We start from the raw sequence: 18,066 nt of genomic DNA on the forward strand, positions 1-18,066 counted from the left end.
ACACACACACACCCACCCACCCACCCCACCCCCACACACACACACACTTTCAGCACAATAATTAAGCACAATAACCACTTCAGAAAAGTATCCAGATATTTAACAGCATTTTTAAAAAACATATATTCACATAGTCCTAACATGCATACATACTTTGCTGTGTGACTGATTTGCTGTATGACTCACTTAGCTACTCGTAGCATAGTAAAACTAGCATAGTAATGAATAGACTAGCAGCTTGTCTTCTGAGAGAACCAATGAAGCCAGTCAAAATCCAATTCTGGCCTTGGGGACACTAACCCTTACTCTAGATTAAAGTGATTAAAGTGAGAATTGCCACTTGGCAAGTAAGACCCAAGAAGTATGGCTTTCCTTACAGGTAAAATGATTATTTAAATGTTATATGTTCTTTATTTTAATATGCATCCTTCAAGTGTGTTTGATAATAATTCACCAAGACATTTAACACAGCTCCATGAAATACTAAAATAATAATTTTGAAATGAAAGAATTTGCTTCACATCCTCTCTGAGTCCAGGATAGCTACTCAATTTCCCTGAGCCTGCATTTGGTTACAGCAAGTAAATTCCACCCTCAACCCCAGCTCTCCATACACTTGTTTTCAATAATCAGAAAAGAAAAATTGGAGACAATAATAATATTACTGCTATTAATAGTAGAAAGACCTGTTGAACGTGGACCATGCATGTGCCAGATACTGTGCTGAGCTCTTGACTTGCATTGTCTCGTATCATCCTCATGACAACCTTACACAGTACTTATTATTATCTTTGTTTTGTAGATGAGAGAATAAAGTTCTAGGAGGTTAACAAGAACTTTCCCAAGATCTCACAGATAGACAGTGGTAGAGCCAGGACTGAAAACCCCAGTCTATGTGTATCCAGAGCTGATGTTCTCAACCCAAGAACTCCGCTGCCCGCAGTGGCAGCCGATACAACTTCCTCAACCCTTGCCTGCCATTGTCTTGTGCAGGTTGCTATCACAACTACTCAAGTATTTTTAATTTTGTCACCCTCTATTGGCTGGTGCCATAAGCCTCAGCTGATGGCTTTCAAAAGAAGAGCTCTTGTAATAAAAATGATGACTCTTTTTTCAGCTGGCAGAACTCAGAGTTAGGAATCAAGGACCCGAATAGTACACATCATTGCCATGGTTTAGTGGATGCTAATGTCTGCATGCATGTCCCTATAAATTGGTTATTGCCCATACACCAAGGAAAGCTCAGTGGTTTCTATTTTTTGGAAGTAAACTCTTTTGTCCTTCAGTAAAATACAAAAGGCCTAATCTGTTTGCAGGGAATGATAGCATCACATAGAAGGCACTGGCACTCTGGCAGCTGGAAAGCGTTTCCTTTTGAATTGTACCTGAGGTGCGCTTACGTTCCTTTCAGGATCGGAGACTATTACCTCTGCCTCCTGGTGAGAGGTTGACTGATGATTCCCACAGAGGATTTTGGAAACAGGTTTCCCTCATGGGCATCCCTGCCAACCCACTGGAACATCTGTCTATGAATAATTCTTTTCTTTCTGGCCAAAGTAGAGAATATTTTCAGAGAAGGAGTAGAAATGAGTTTAAATAACTAGACTGTAGCTGGTTTGTATCTGGTTATTTAGGTCATTTGAATATTATGGATAGTGGGTGTGTGCAGGTGTGTGTGTATGAGTGTGTGTATTTGTATATGTGTGAACAGTCACTTGACATCCAAAGCTTTTAGTGGTAGTCTCTGTACTGAGGGTTCTCTTGAATCCTTCCCAAGTGTAAAAATCATTCTTGCTGCTGTTTCTCAATCTGCAGCCTGAACCACCCTCAACCAACAAGTGGCAACTGGATAAATGGCTTAACAAAGTGACATCCCAGAACAAGTCTTTTATTTGTAGCCAAAATGAAACACCCATGGAGACTATTTCTCTGCCTCCTCCAATCATCCAACCAATGGAAGTCCAGATGAAAGTGAAGACGAATGCCAGTCAGGTCCCAGCTGAACCCAAAGAAAGGCCTCTCCTCAGCCTCATTAGGGAGAAAGTCCGTCCACGGCCCACTCAGAAAATTCCAGAAACAAAGGCTTTGAAGCATAAGTTGTCAACAAGTAGTGAGACAGTGGCTCAAAGGACAATTGGGAAAAAACAGCCCAAAAAGGTTGAGAAGAACACCAGCATTGACGAGTTTACCTGGCCCAAACCAAACATTACCAGCAGCACTCCCAAAGAAAAAGAAAGCGTGGAGCTTCCTGACCCACCAAGAGGCCGCAGCAAAGCCACTGCCCACAAACCAGCCCCTAGGAAAGAACCAAGACCTAACATCCCCTTGGCCACCGAGAAGAAGAAGTACCGAGGGCCTGGCAAGATTGTGCCAAAATCTCGGGAATTCATTGAAACAGATTCATCTACATCTGACTCCAACACAGATCAGGAAGAGACCCTGCAAATCAAAGTCCTGCCTCCGTGCATTATTTCTGGAGGTAATACTGCCAAATCCAAGGAAATCTGTGGTGCCAGTCTGACCCTCAGCACCTTAATGAGTAGCAGTGGCAGCAACAACAACTTATCCATCAGTAATGAAGAGCCAACATTTTCACCCATTCCTGTCATGCAAACTGAAATACTGTCCCCTCTGCGAGATCATGAGAACCTGAAAAACCTGTGGGTGAAGATTGACCTTGACTTACTCTCTAGAGTACCTGGCCACAACTCACTCCATGCAGCACCTGCCAAGCCAGACCACAAGGAGACTGCCACAAAACCCAAGCGTCAGACAGCTGTCACAGCTGTGGAGAAACCAGCCCCTAAAGGCAAGCGTAAGCACAAGGTAAGCTGTCCAAAGTGGCCTGTCAAGTGCTTGTGAGCAGTGTTTGTTTGTTGTCTAACTTGATCTTGAGCCTCATTTTCAAGGAAGCCAATGGCAGTGCATTGCAGATTTTGGTAAAGGTGATGATGCTTTCTGTGGGAAATGCAGTATTTGACATGACCAGAGAGGAAAAACTAGGAATGATCTGTAGCCAGTGGCAAGAGTGTCCATTATGGCATATGAGGACTTATGATGCACAGGAAAGAAAAATACACAAGTGCCCTCAATGTCCAAATGCATCTTCTGGGGCTTCTTCATTTCTCTGGACAAACATTAGCATCTCCACAGCCCGGTTATACTCTGAGCCTCCTGGGTCCTACCAACCACATGTTCTGCCCAGCCTGCTGGGATCACTGACCTATGTGGTAGGCTTGACTTGGGAAAATCTTACCTGCAGGAGGTTAGAGCTGAATTCCAAGGCTATAAAGAATACTCATAAGGTGAAATCCAGAGTGGCCCTTTTCATTTGAACTACATCTAGAGAAATGGTTTGGTATCCAATACGCTCATTCTGTTGTATCTCCACATCTCAGGGTAGGATTTTTTTAGAGTGATGTTATCTCATGATGATATTCAGGTAATCTTATTTCTGTCCAGTGCTGTCACAGTGGCTAGAAAGGAGGTTCTCAGTCCTTTCTTCATTTATTCTGTCCCTTTCCAGGAAAGACTTAAGATTCCTCATTGAGCTGCAGCCCCCACTGTGGCCAGGCCATCCTACTGACTAGGATGCTGCAAGAATGATTGCAGTCATCATTCAGATTGACTTTACAAGTTCCAAAACAGGGGGTATTCTCTCTGAGTTGCATACCGACATACCTAATGAGATTACAGTTTGAGCATCCCAAATCTGAAAATTCAAAATCCAAAATGCTCCAAATCTGAAACATTTTGAGCACTGACAAGACACTCAGGAGAAATAAATGTTCACTGGAGCATTTTCCGATTTTGGATTTTTGAATTTGAGATGCTCAACTGGTAAGTTTAATGCAAATATTCCAAAATTCAAAAATATTCAAAATCTGAAACACTTCTGGTCCCAACTATTCTGGATAATGGCTACTCAACCTATATTCCAAAATAGGGACCAAGAAGTCAAAGGCCTTTGCCCTACCACTGATTCTCCACACTTAGTGATGATGACAGTACAACCACAGCTGACAATGTACCTTCAAAACAGCACATGCAAAAGTCCAAAGGTGTGCTTTGAACGTGGTTCATTTCCTTGCATGGTGCTCATTGTGTAAGCAACCTTTATATGTCAGCCATGATCCCCATGCTGCTTGGACAGGATTTATGTTACATTCAAGTTACAATATCAGTTTCTAAACCACTCATTTGTGGAGGCATTGTTGATGGGAGAAGTGTCCAAAATTTGTATTAATAGATTCTCTTTACTTTTGTCGTGAGATTCCCATGCCACTCAGTCTTTACACAGAGGTTCAGATCACACAGTTCCACTCTTCCAAATGCCAACTTCTTGGTAGGACTAGGCTAGGCAGGTTGATTGCTTTTCTGTCTGATCAAAGATGCACATTTAACTCTCCTACCTAATCTAGAAGTTAAAATAAAAGCGAACTATGTATCTTGCTCATGTTTTTAGTGTATAAAATATGGTTATCTGAATGACGCCATGCATTTCAAGCTCTGTGTATTTTTTCCTTGTTAAAGCCAACAGAAGTTGCAGAGAAGATCCCTGAGAAGAAGCAGCGCCTGGAGGAGGCCACAACTATCTGCTTGCTCCCCCCTTGCATCTCACCAGCCCCACCCCACAAGCCTCCCAACACTAGAGAGTGAGTTTGCCCTGTCTCTGTATGATGGCTTGGTATGATTGTTCAGACTCCTACGAAATCCTGATTGAACCTGTTTGGGGGATCTTGACCCAGAATACTTTAAGGTAAAAAACAGGAGTCTCTCAGTCAAGGCCTGACAGCTGTCCCTGGCCACTGGTCTAACAAGGGTGTGATGAGGGGTGGAACATAGGCTGCCAGAATTGGGGTGACTCCATGAGCTTTTAGCAACATTTCTTTACTGTAATTCAGATTTATCACTAAAATTAGTCAAAATGAACTTTTAGCACTCAGTGAAGGGTAAAAGGAAGTAAATAAATTAACAAGAAGCATCAAGAGAAGCCCTATCACTTTCACCAGATCACTTGCTTCTACCCAACGTTCAGTTCTGATGGTGATTACCCAATTTCCCTGGAAAAGCAACTCCTTGATCTTGACAGAATGAGGCAGCTGCTTCCTCTTTGATGTCATTACTTAACATTGATATGAATCTTGAGGACCAGTAGCTATGTCCGGAATTCCACAGAAGCCAAGGGAATGAAAACATAAAATGCCGGCTTTTCCTGACACAGAACCGTCCCAGGACGAGGGCCACTCCCAGACAGCTCATCTCTCTGGCCTCCCCCAAACATGTCATTCCAAGGAGCTGGCACCCCTTTTTCCTTCTCTCTCTGTGTGGAAGGTTCCAGTGTCCATCAGGAGGCCTCCTGGCACCTCCTCACTCAAACAGCTTGAGTCTTCTCCAGAGAAGTCCTGCCTTCTGTTTCTGCCAAGCATTGTGACCAAGTTATTTCTGTCTTATAAATATCACTTAACTAACAATCATGTCAGCTACTTGAACCATTCTGTCTGAGTAATTATTGCCATAAATTCATTCAACGTTAGAGATTACTTCCATCAAAGCCCAGTTTTGGAGCCTATTAGCAGCCCAGAGCAGAGAGGCAATCTGGCTAACTGCTGCTAACAATTGATTTCACAGATTACAGTTTAACATCAGTGATATGGCATCAATCTGCTACAGATAAGATGTTGGAAATAAGTTATCAGCTTACATTTGTCTGGATCTTTGTTGTTTTGAGATGAAAGGAAAGAAAAGATTAATTACCACTAGATCTGGTTTAACTAATAAGGAGATTTGGGTCCTGGGCTGCTCTCTCCCTGAGGATCAGTAGTTATTGGTGAGGTGCGTCTGTATTCTCTGATATAACTTTGCTCGAAACATCCCTTCACATACATACTTGAAGTTCTCAGAACTAGAGACCCTTCCAGTGGAGCAAGCTGACCCCTTCACCTCAGGGTGGATCAGGCATGTGAGGAGGCATGCTCCCCTGATGGTCAGGCATGGTCATTCCAGAGCCCTCCTCCATTGTTTGCAAGGAAGAAGTACTAAAATGGCATAGCTGTGGTGGCATTGCTTCCTCAGTTTCCAGGCTTGGACCAATTTGGGCCATCCAGCCTTGCCACAACCTTCAGTCCCCACTGATACATTCTCTAGGTGACCCAGTGGCCTGTCACTTTCCCCATCTTATAAAAGAGAGATGACCAAGTATTACATAAAGGTCTAGTCATTTGAGTTGGTTCTTACCAAATGTCATGCTCAGGGTTGGGGTCCAGCCCCAGCTGAGGTCTGAGGCGAGTGTGTGGATATGGGGCAGGGAGCTGGAAGAACACTCAAAAGACAGCAGGTAAATGAGACATAGCTTTATTCAGCAGCTCCTTCACAGGGTGAGTGTTACATTTACACATTACACAAACAATAGTGGCTGAGAGCCAGGTGGTGAGCTTCTCTATGTTGCGTCTTCATGGCTATGATTATATAAGACGTGGGACTGTGTGCTTGTGCCCCAATCCACTGAGTCATCTAGGCTGTTTACTTCAGCCTATGCCTGCTGCCCTATGCCTGCTTGGCTGTAGCACAGCCATGTTCCTTACACCAAATGGTGTCTTTAATCCACTATCTTTACAATGTCTCTGCTTTTCTAGTAGGTAGGAAAGCAGTGTTTCCCTTGTAGCATTTATCGTTCAGAAAGAGCCTCAATCAGTTTGTTATGCCCATCAAACAGATGAGTTTTCTCTGGAAAACTTTCTGGAGTTGAGGAAGAATAAAGCAATAACTGACCTCTTAGCGGTCTCCTCCTGGGAATCCTCTCCTCAAGCTCTGCTTCTTGTGCCTTATTAACCTTTCAAACAAAATGGGAGACAACATTCACTTTTCTAAATGACTATTCTAAACCTAACAAAGATTCCACACCAGACTATGACAGCTATAGTTCTCCACAGTTCAACAGAAGGACCCTCCTGGACCTCCCCTTCTTTTTTAGAGCTGGTACCTTCAGCAGGCCCTCTAAGAATTGAGTGCAGGTGGTGATGCTCTTCTTTTCTCTACTGTTCTCCTCTGGCCTATTGGAAGAGGTACCCAAAGACGCAAAAGCTGTTTTTGTAGTTGGAAGTCGTAACAATGACTGAGTGGTCTCTAGAAAATGCTCCCTGGGTATCTTTCACCAAAGAAGTCTTTAAAGACCCCATGGTGCCACATCACGACCAGGCAGATGTAAAAGGGCCAGGTCACGGGCGCTCACTGTACAGAATGCAATGAATCCCCGCTGGTTGGTTTAGTGGCAGACAGGTAGGCATTGAATGACTGTAGTTGCCAATGGCAAAGTAACTGCCTCTCAGAAGTAGCTCTTTCCCTTGCAGCCCCCAGTTTCTTCTCAGGCAGCTCAAGTAGTTGGGGAGTAGTTACAGCTAATGAGCCACCATTCACCTCCTGTAGATACCACAGCCATACTTGACATCCACACATATAAATTCCCAAAGGCCTGCTGCCTTTGTAATTATTACACTTAATATGATCTGCTATTTGTGGAGCTTCCTCATGGACAAGAATCTTGATCCATATGTTCACCATCATTTTAATCAGGCATCACTAGTATTTTAAAATGGTTATATATGTCAAAGCAATTTTTAAAATCCATTGGAAAGTATTTTTAATTAATTTTAATCAATTGAGGTAATGACAGAAACAGTTGTGTTTTTTCAGTTTCACTACACAACAAAAATTAACATAGGGCCACATTTATGAAACAAAAGATGGAGAAGATGACACATATTACAACTGGCAAATTTGTGCAACACAGTGGAAGTGGGCCAAGGAGTCTGCACTGACTTCTATTTCAGGGAATCAGACCACTTGAATGCTTGTTCATCTTTGATTTGTTGTTTTGAGATATTGTAAATCTATATTTCTAGACACTGACTGAAATTGACCAAGAGGAAAACATAAATTCTTGTTGACTTAATTTGCTATTGAAAATTGTAGTCAATAATCATGAAAAGTAAATAGCTGCACAGTGCAATATTAGTTGTCTAAGAAAAGATTAAAATTCAAGTAATCTTCATTGATTTGTCTAAGACAGTAACTAAAATGAAAATCCATGACCCAATTACCATGTTAAGCAGCTAGCATAAGGTTTCACTTGTACTGTTTTATTTGAAGTCTCAGACTATTTGATGGTGCCCATTTAATGGGCAGATAAATCAGTTTGAAAGCACGGGAGTACTTTTAAAATTGCAGATGTCTAATGTGAATATGACGTAATAATATTTTTAAATGGAGTTTTGTAAAGTGGAGTACATCAGTACTTCAGTATAACAATTTAAGGTCAGAGGCTCATTATGCTTGGCGTTAGAGTAGAACATTCTGTATATACAATTTGCATTGTATGTCACAAAACTATTTAGTGCATTATTTATTTCTAAGTAATGCATAAGCATAATATTTCTTAAGAAAATATTCTTCCACTGATTGTTTATTGTGCCATTTATTGCATGATTGTGCAGTTAAGTCCTAGGGCAAAATAAATAGGAACCATCCTGGAAAATGATGGGATTAAAGTCTTCATTGTATTTTCCATAAAAATCTAATTAACAGTAATCTTGAAAAGTTGAAAATATCCTACTGTAGCACACTCCATTAGACATTTACATTTGTCATGGAGTTCTGCTGCAAAGACATGAATTTATTCTTGGATACATATGTATACATATATCTATATTTATATAGAGAGATATCTGTATTTATATAGATATCTATATCCATGTCTACATGCATTTTTATATATACTCTTCACCATAGGTAGAGGGATAGCAATTAAAATATGACTTCAGCTGACAGTACTAGCATCATGGGGAAAATCAGAATAAAGAAAGAGAAGACTTTATGACACCCTACACTTCTTGTTTTCCACAGAAATAATTCATCCAGGAGAGCAAATAGAAGAAAGGAAGAGAAACTATTTCCTCCTCCACTTTCCCCACTGCCAGAGGACCCTCCACGCCGCAGAAATGTCAGTGGCAATAATGGTCCCTTTAGTCAAGACAAAAGCAGCTCTGTGACTGGACAAATCACATCTACCAAACCTAAGAGAACTGAAGGCAAATTCTGTGCTACTTTCAAAGGGATATCGGTAAATGTAAGCATCTTGGAAGAAATACTGTAATTGTCAGATAGAAACAAGTTAACCCAGCTCATCTAACTTGATCATTTGGGGATGTTACAGGAGGAAGGGAGGAAGATGCAGTGAAAAAGTATGAGAGGCCTGTGTATACAAACACACAAACTCTCCATTATTTCTCTTTGTATAGTGCCTAGTATATTGTCACAAATAATTAGGAATTATAAATGCTACAGATGTTATTATGACACTGATAATGCTTAAAAGAATCTGCAAAGTCATTTCCACAAGGGCTAAAATCTACTGGGTAAACATGATAAATATATTAATATTTGCTCCTAGAAATATATCATCCTTCTTAGGGAAATCATTAGGCTTCTCTGATAGCAGTGAGCAACCAGTGCCTCTTCTTAAGCCATTCTTTCTTTCTATTAATGATTTGAAATCTGGGAGACTTTGTGGTATAATTTTTGCCTTACCCTGTGAGTTAAGACACTTAACTCTCAACTTGCATAGTGCTAGCACTGCAACAAATTTGCTCTATGACTCTGGGCCAATCAGGAAACATCTCTGAGATAATAACATGAGTGGATTTGACTAGATGATCTATGAAGCTTCTTCTAGCTCCAAAAATGTTTGCAATTTTGTGCTCGCAGAGTCTTCTCTATTCCATCTAGGCATGAAGTCCTGTTTATTGACTCAACGGGTGAGTAAGTATAGAGAGATAACATTTCTGTATAACTTACATGATCATGGCTGAATTCAGCCATTTCCAGTCAGATGTGCCAGGACTGACATAAATGCCAGGGTTCTTGCCGTACATCTTGGCCATAGAGACAAATGACACTGTCTTGGGCTGGCCTAACTGTTTGGTCTAGGCCAATCTGACTGTGGCAGTGGAGACATGGAGCTGGCTTACAAGTGTTTTACGGCTCTGTTTCCTTTAAAATGTTTAGGTTGAAAAAAATATTTGTTTTCTTCGTATACATCATAGCAATTTGTAGATGCATAGGTTCTCAGCACATTTATATCAGTGAGATCTAGGTGGTAATAATTATTTCATATTCAGAAGGTCCAGGATCAACTGTAAAAGATCCACATAAATATAAGAAATACATTTCACATTTGGCTTTTATCTTTAAAGTGACCCTGTTGACTATGGCAAGTGTCCGTGCATACGTGCATGCATGCACTCAGCAAACACTGACGGCACTGGGCTGTGGGGTGGAGGGACAGTATCATAAATCAGAGATAGCTCCAGTGTTCAAAGAGCTCTCAGTCTAAAGTGAGCAATGAGACATGTGCTCAAAGGACTAGAATGTAAAATAGCTGGTGATTGGTGTCTTAGGGCAGGGATAGAGACAGGTCTCTAAATGGTCCAAGGAGGATTAAAGCACTTCTGGCTGTAGGCATAAGGTAGTTTTCCTGGTGGAGGAGGCGTTTCCTGAGTTGGTCCTTAATAGATGAGTAGGGTTTAAAAATGAAGGGAAGTGGATGAAGAAGATGTGGTCTATCCACAAAAATGGAAAAGGGAGGAAATCCTGTCATATGCTACAACATGGATGAACCTTGAAGACATTATGCTAAGTGAAATAAGCCAGACACCAAAGGCCAAGACCATATGATTCCATTGACACGAGTTCCCCAGAGTAGTTAAATTCATAGAGACAGAAAGTAGAATGGGGGTTGCAAGGGTCTAAGGCAAAGGGTAAATGGGGAGATACTGTTTAATGGGTACAGAGTTTCAGTTTTGCAAGATGGAAAGAGTTCTGGAGATTGGTTGCACAACAGTGTGAATATACTTAACATGACTGAACTGTACACTTAAGAATGGTTAAGATGATAAATTTTATTATATGTGTATTTTACAATTTTAAAATTTTCAAAATGCAACGAAAATAATAAGTTGAATACATTATCACAAGGTGGTAAAAAAAAAAAAAAAGAGAGAGAGAAATGAATGGAAGGCTTTTGAAATCCAAAACTTCACGTCTCAAATCAGGAAAGTGAAAAAAGCAAGGGCATGTTCAGTTCGGTTGAAACTAAGGTTCATGGAAGGGAACAGTCACTGATTGCACAGAAAGCTGCAGCCAAATCAGGTAGGGCCTTGAATGCCAGCAAAGGAGCTTCAGCCTGGAGTTTGTATTTGAGTGCAGGGCAGGGAGATGCTAGGAAATTTGTTCAGGAAGTGCAAGCTAGCAGACAGCAGAATGAGGGTGGAGGCAGAAGCTAGCTCAAGGGCTGGGAGTCCAGACAGGAGACTCTTTGTTAGTCTCAGTGAGAAGCCGTGAGGGCCTGCATTTTGAGGCTTTGAGGGAGAAAGGGACAAATTCGAGAGATATTGGAGAGGTACAATTAATAGGAGTAATTAACTGCAATTAACTGTTAATTAAAGATGAAACAGAGCAGTGGTTTTCAAAAAGAGTTTTAGGAGCATTATCATTGTTCAAAATGAAATAATTTACGGAACTTCAATATATAAAGCTGATTAAAGCAGAGCAGCTCAGGTGAAAGGAAAGGTGGGGAGTCTCTACCTTGCCAGTTTCAGTGCCCCTAGTCCAGATACTACTGCAGTTCCCTGTGTAACTGTGCCAAACTCAGTTTGGAAGCTCTATTGACATTGAGAAATTCAGCTTTGATAACAGGGAAGACCATCCTGCCATTAACAGAAACAGAAAACTGGTTTGATTAGTGATTTGGTTTGCCAAAAATTTGAGGTGCTAATGGCCATGTTGGTGGAATTGTCCTAAGATGGTTACTGTAGGCTGGAGCTTTGGAGATTGGGTAAGATTGAGGTTTCCATTTGGGTGTTACCTACTTATTGTTGAATCTGTGCCAACAACACACAAGATTGACAGATCATATCAAGAAAGAAGAGATCTGCAGAGTGAACTTTGGGGAACATCAACCTTAGAGAGATACCAATTCAGAAGAACAGAAGGAAGAGGAGGCACCGTGGGAAGTATGGTCAGAGAGAGAACAGTCAGGAGAGTCCTACAGTTGCTGGGGGCGGGAGGGCAGAGTCGGCCACTTGAACACAGCAGGTGGTCTTGTGATACCACACTGTCACATAATTACAAATCTTACCACCTCCTTTCCCCATCCTCTCTATAGCAATGACGGTTGAAAGCAAAGCCCTTGTAAGTATTTTACCCATTTGATTTTGGACCTGGTAGAAATGAGGCTTCACCATCCCAAGATTTCAAAACAAAATAGAGACAAATTCACATTTCATTTAGCTAGAAACCAATCAAGTGCCTCACATGAACAAAAGGGCTGATTCAACCTCAGTTCAGCCAGGGCAGGGATGATTAGAGTACAATTTCCTGGTATTTTGCTGGACTGTATCCGGTATTTTGCAGAGTGACCTGAGGACGTTACTTACCCTAGAGAAAGCTTCTGGGTTGGCTCCCTTATCAAAAATACCCACATCAGGGTCAAGGGATTTATTTAATATCTCTATCTCTCCCTCTCTTCGTCCATGCATCTCTTCCTTTCTCCCTCCCTCCTCCTCTCTCCTCTCTATATTCTTCCTTCCCTTCTCCCTCACATTTACCACTGGATTTAGACCTTTGCCGTGGCTGTCTTAATGGGATGGTGGAGCTATGTAATCACAGCACCCGATTAGCTTGATGTTTGGTGTCATCATAGAATAAAAGCTGGTGATTCATGGTGTTCATAAAATATCCAGGGTCACCTATTTATCCTCAAGCTGTGTGTATTGTTTTCTTTTCTTTTCTTTTCTTTTCTTTTTTTTTCTTTTCCTTTTATTTTTTTTTTATTTTTTTTTTTTTTGCCTTCTTTCTTAACGTGCTTGACATTCAAAGCATTTATGACAAGATGTTTTAAAAGCTGGACCTAATGGAAACTATTTGTACTCCTTTTTCCCAGGATGGAGACACTCCAAAAAAGGCATCCTCTGCCACCGTCACTGTCACCAATACTGCTATTGCCACTGCTACTGTCACTGCTACTGCCATTGTCACCACCACTGTTACAGCTACTGCCACTGCCACGGCCACCACCACAACTACTACCACTACCATTTCCACCATCACCTCTACCATCACTACTGGCCTCATGGATAGCAGTCACCTGGAGATGACATCCTGGGCGGCTCTGCCCCTTCTATCCAGCAGCAGCACTAATGTCCGGAGACCCAAGCTCACTTTTGATGACTCGTATGTTGTTCCAGATTATCATGGACAGTTTGGAGTAGTGAATGGGGGATGGGGGTAGCGTGGCTTTTTTAGTGCTATGCATGTGTCACCCCAAATAAGACCTCAGCATCAAATCCTATACCCTTAAAAGTACACCCCACCTGCTGCATACACACTCACCACTCTGTCCCCACCAAGAAATGTTTTTGTACCATTTTAATTATGCAGCATTGTTACTGTTCCAAAGGCAGGTGCAAAGGCAGGTTGTTTTGTCCTTTCCTATCCATGTCCTCACATATAACCAATACACAGATTTATAGCCAGGTTTTGTTTGATCTATTTGGACAACTGTAATGGTTGGGGTTGGAGGATGTGGTTATTTATCCTAATGGGCCATTATGTACTTCAGATTTCATTTACAGTATTATTTCAAGGTTGGTTATGATATGAATGACAGCATTAGTCTGCCTTTTTCAAGGCATTATATGGGAATAAATTTATAGCAGAAAAGGTTTGATGATTCAGTCTTTTAATGAAAAGATGAAGCATTGGTTTCTGAAAGAGCTTGTTTTGTTTATTTAGGGTTCACAATGCTGATTATTACATGCAAGAAGCTAAGAAGCTGAAGCACAAAGCTGATGCGCTGGTAGGTTCCCTTTTTCTCATTGCTTTGTTCCCATTAAGGATTTATGTTTCAAAAGCAAACAAAGAAAGCACTTTTCCAAACAAATTTTCAGTAGCACAGCCCACACCTGCCTGTCAACACATTGCTGCCCTGACACAAGGAGATTTGAGCTGGTGAATTACTTAGCTCTGTAATTTCCAAAGTTCTCAGGGCTTGGTTATCATGTCATTTGTTTTCCCACTGTTCTTCCCCTTGCCCCAACTTCAGAAGCTCAATGGCATATACCATAGTCATTATCTTTCAAGTGAATTTGAAATGACTTATGAAACTTCCCTGGAAATGATGCGCTTTTTGGGTCCAGTAAGCCAGAAGTCATGTGAGAATGTGAGAGTTGTTTAGAGCTGTCTAAATGGCCTCAAAAATTGGCTTTGGGAAAACTAGGCCTGAAAAACTCAGCTCCTTGCTGCATTTGATGACATGTTTTCAGAGTGAGCCCCACAGTTAGGCTGGGCCCCCAAGCAGAGAAAAGAAATGCTGTCATCTGGATTTCTCAAGATACTTTACCCAGCTGCCTCCAAAGGTTTTAGCCACCTAGATCAGTGATAAGCTCAACATTTTGAGTTGTTTGATTTGGTTGAGGCTCCTAACACTGGGTCTCAACCACACATCACATGGGAAGCTTTAGAATAACTCTGATGCCTACCCCATATCCCGGACCAATGAAATGAGAATTTCTGGGACTGGGACCCAGGAATGAGTATTAAAGCTCCCCAAAAGATTCCCAAGTGCAGATATTTGAGAACCACTGTCCTAGGGAAGGCCCTAAATTCAGGCTTCTCACTTTGACTAAACCCCATTGGGTTAAAAAATAGCATCCTCAAACATTGCATTGTGTCCCGCTAGGACTTAGTTGTCCCAGTAGTGTTTTATACTGGGAATGCTGTGATGAAATACCATGACTAGTATGTGGCCAACATCAACTGTCCATGGTCCTTACATCTGCCTTTTCCCTACTTTCTGTCATTTCCCTGCTGTGGTACAAATTGCTTAGTGTCTGCAGGTAACCTTTCTGTGGTGTAAATTGTTCCTTAGAAACAATTTTCCCCTGCTCCTGCAGACAAAAATGACAAGGCAGGCTGGGTGCTAACTCCATTGGAGATGCCAGGACAACTGTACCTGTGACCATTGTATCGGTGATGAGAGATTTGAAAGGCACTGGATGGCAATGCTGCTGCCTCAAAGACCAAAGGTTTTCTCTAAATGTCCTCAATTCTATGGCACTACAGAGCACTCAGGTGCTCCTAGGGTTTGCCATCTGTCAAAATTGGAGTTAGGGAGCATACACATGTTCCTTTGACAAGCTGTTACATGAGCTGATGAAGACTGGGATGTACACAGGAGACCATGTAAATGAAATGTTTGAGGAACTGAGAAAAATCAGTGCCGCCGACATATATACATATAATTATGAACTAATAACACTACATTCCAAGGTTGTGTTTACATATATGTCTTTCAAGGGATCACATTTGGTCTAATCCATTTAGAATATGCATTCCCAATTGGGGAGACACTGCCCCTATGGGGCAAAATTGGTTTTGGAGATGGGGTGAAAAAGTTTTAGTTATTGCAATGGGGTGTGACCCTCCAAGGGGCCACAGGGCATAAAGAGAGAATAAGTATATTTTTTGTACTAAAATTTCATTGGGGGTACGTGAAAAAATACAGTGATCCCTCTGTATCTATAGAGGATTGGTTCCAGGACCCCTTCGGACACCAAAATCCTCAGATGCTCAAGTCTCTGATATAAGATGGCAATTTGCATATAACCTGTTCACATCCTCTAATATACATTAAATCATCTCTAGATTACTTATAGTATGTAATACAATGGAATGCTATGTTAAGAGTTGTTATAATGAGTTGTTTAGGGAATGATGACAAGAAAAAGTCTGTATATGTTCAGTGCAAATGGAGCCATTCATTTTTTTCTGAATATTTTGATTTAAGATTGGTTAAATCCATGGATGCAGAACCCACAGATAAAGAGGGCTGATGGTATCTTAAAAATTTCTTGGTGGTGGGGGGGTGATATTGAAAAAAAAGGCTGAGGAACACTTAGAGGAATGATATTTTTGCTAGGCTTATGTGTATATTAGCCTGGGAAGCATCCTTATAGTTTAAGCCACTCATTTTATGGATGGGGAAACAGTCCCAGGGGTGGGGCATAACTTGGCTATTAATTGGCACTATGGTCATGTAATTTTCTGTCTGGACATCAGCTACTCCTAGGGAAGAAGGGCTTTAGGCTAGGTGATCTTTACAGATCTCTCCAGCTATTGGGTTATGAATGAAAAGTCACTTTCAGAAATCAGGATCTAAGAACAATTTCCAAATGGGAGAGCCAGTGAAGCCAGATGACGTAAGGAAATTATCTTGTAAGGCAAAAGAGAAAGGACCTGGTTTGCATATATGTATACAAGTTTTCACGAAATCAGCTTGAATTTTATTGAAACCGGTATTTCTCCGCAGTAACTTACAGAAAGAAAACCACAGAATTCCTGCAGCTCATAAAAGCTGAAGAACATTTATTGTAAAAAGTCATTTACAATAAGAGATTCTGCAGGACCTGTAGCTAATCATTTTATGGTTGTACTTAATCCTTTGCTAGAGACAGCTACTCTGCCATTTTGAGAATTGAAACTTTCACAGTTGCATAGAAAATATTTTGATAAAAGGTATACAAGAAAATTAAAATAGCTAAATCTGCATTATATTCCTTCTTTTACATAAAATACCATATTAGTGGAATTCTTACATCCTGCTATCAAAATTGAAAATGTTAAATCCTGTTATAAAATACTCACTATAAAAGTGTCATATATAATATTCATTACACATAAAAATGAAATCAGTATGTCTAAGTCAGTTTAATCATGACCATTATCAGAGCTAAAACCTTTGCAATAAAATTTTACTAAACTAAAATATTTAGTAGTACTATATTTTTTGGCTTTTTGACACACTATTTCAAACTATCATTTACAATGAAAGTGATGTGATTATTGTCAACAGGCATACTACAGCTTCCCGTTTTTCATGACAATAGCATCAATTTGTTAATCTTCTCCTGAGAGTAAAGTTGATGTGCTCACAAAGAGTTCTAAAGCAAAAATGTATGTGTTCATTGTCCATGAGACTTATAAAAAGCAGCCCTTAGTTGCAAGTACTGTCTATAGGACACTACAAATGATGGGATAGTTTAGTAAATTTCATGAATAGAAACTAGTTGAGGCAATGATTTGGATCAGGTCCAGCAAAAAGACAACAAGAACAGCAACAACAATGCCAGGAACTACATATGACACCCTGCCTGCATTTTTCTCTTCTCAGCTAGCCTTGGTGTCATGACGATAGAACCTTAAGCTGGTAACTTCATTGTTAAGACCAATTCATACATTGTCTTCTGTATCAGGGTTTCTTAGCCTGGGCACTGCTGACATTTTGGGCCGGTTCATTCTCTATTGTGGGAGCTGTTTTGGGCATTGCAGAAGTTTATAAGCGTTCCTGGTCCCTGTTCACCAGATGCCCCCTCTCCCCAGGAGTGACAACTGAAAGTGTCTCCAGACATTGCCAAATGTTCCCTGTGGCAAGGGGGCAAAACTACCCCCGTTTCAAACCACTCTTATATGTGAAGGAGAAAACAGAGAGTATCATCTTGACGAGTCATCTTCCTGTTTCAGTTCGAGAAATTTGGCAAAGCTGTGAATTATGCTGATGCCGCCCTGTCCTTCACTGAATGTGGCAATGCCATGGAACGCGACCCTCTGGAAGCAAAGTCCCCGTACACCATGTACTCTGAGACTGTGGAGCTCCTCAGGTGAATGGCCTTTCTGCAATCATCTTCCTACACTCATTTCAGCTAGAATTAGAAGCTATGTTTTTAAAAATTTATCATTTCCACTTATTAATAATTTGTCCAAGCCATCCTGTTAGAAGTCATGATAATTAGTTCTTGCTATTTTATTAATATCATGGAAAATTTATAATTGATGGACATTGATTTTATAAATTATCTCCTCCAGAAGTTATAATGTGAGTGTTATAATTTTCAATATTCGTAACATTAAAATGGAAATGTAGTGGGTAGAAATAAGTATCATTTTACCATTTAG

The 18,066-nt window shown here is 40.8% G+C and overlaps 1 protein-coding gene across 1 annotated transcript in view; it reads left to right on the top strand.

The window, feature by feature from the left end:
* The window catches only part of AFF2 (ALF transcription elongation factor 2), a 402,781-nt gene that overhangs the window by 363,224 nt on the left and 21,491 nt on the right, over positions 1–18,066 (top strand). Inside the window, exons 11-16 of the mRNA XM_017882824.1 lie at positions 1,816–2,826; positions 4,534–4,655; positions 8,902–9,124; positions 12,998–13,287; positions 13,849–13,912; positions 17,635–17,771. Of these exons, the coding sequence (XP_017738313.1) occupies positions 1,816–2,826; positions 4,534–4,655; positions 8,902–9,124; positions 12,998–13,287; positions 13,849–13,912; positions 17,635–17,771 (1,847 nt within the window). The remainder of the gene's footprint in view (positions 1–1,815; positions 2,827–4,533; positions 4,656–8,901; positions 9,125–12,997; positions 13,288–13,848; positions 13,913–17,634; positions 17,772–18,066) is intronic.

Source organism: Rhinopithecus bieti, unplaced genomic scaffold (genome assembly GCF_001698545.2).
Source record: "Rhinopithecus bieti isolate Rb0 unplaced genomic scaffold, ASM169854v2 scaffold_13744, whole genome shotgun sequence".
Taxonomy (NCBI): Eukaryota; Metazoa; Chordata; class Mammalia; order Primates; family Cercopithecidae; genus Rhinopithecus; species Rhinopithecus bieti.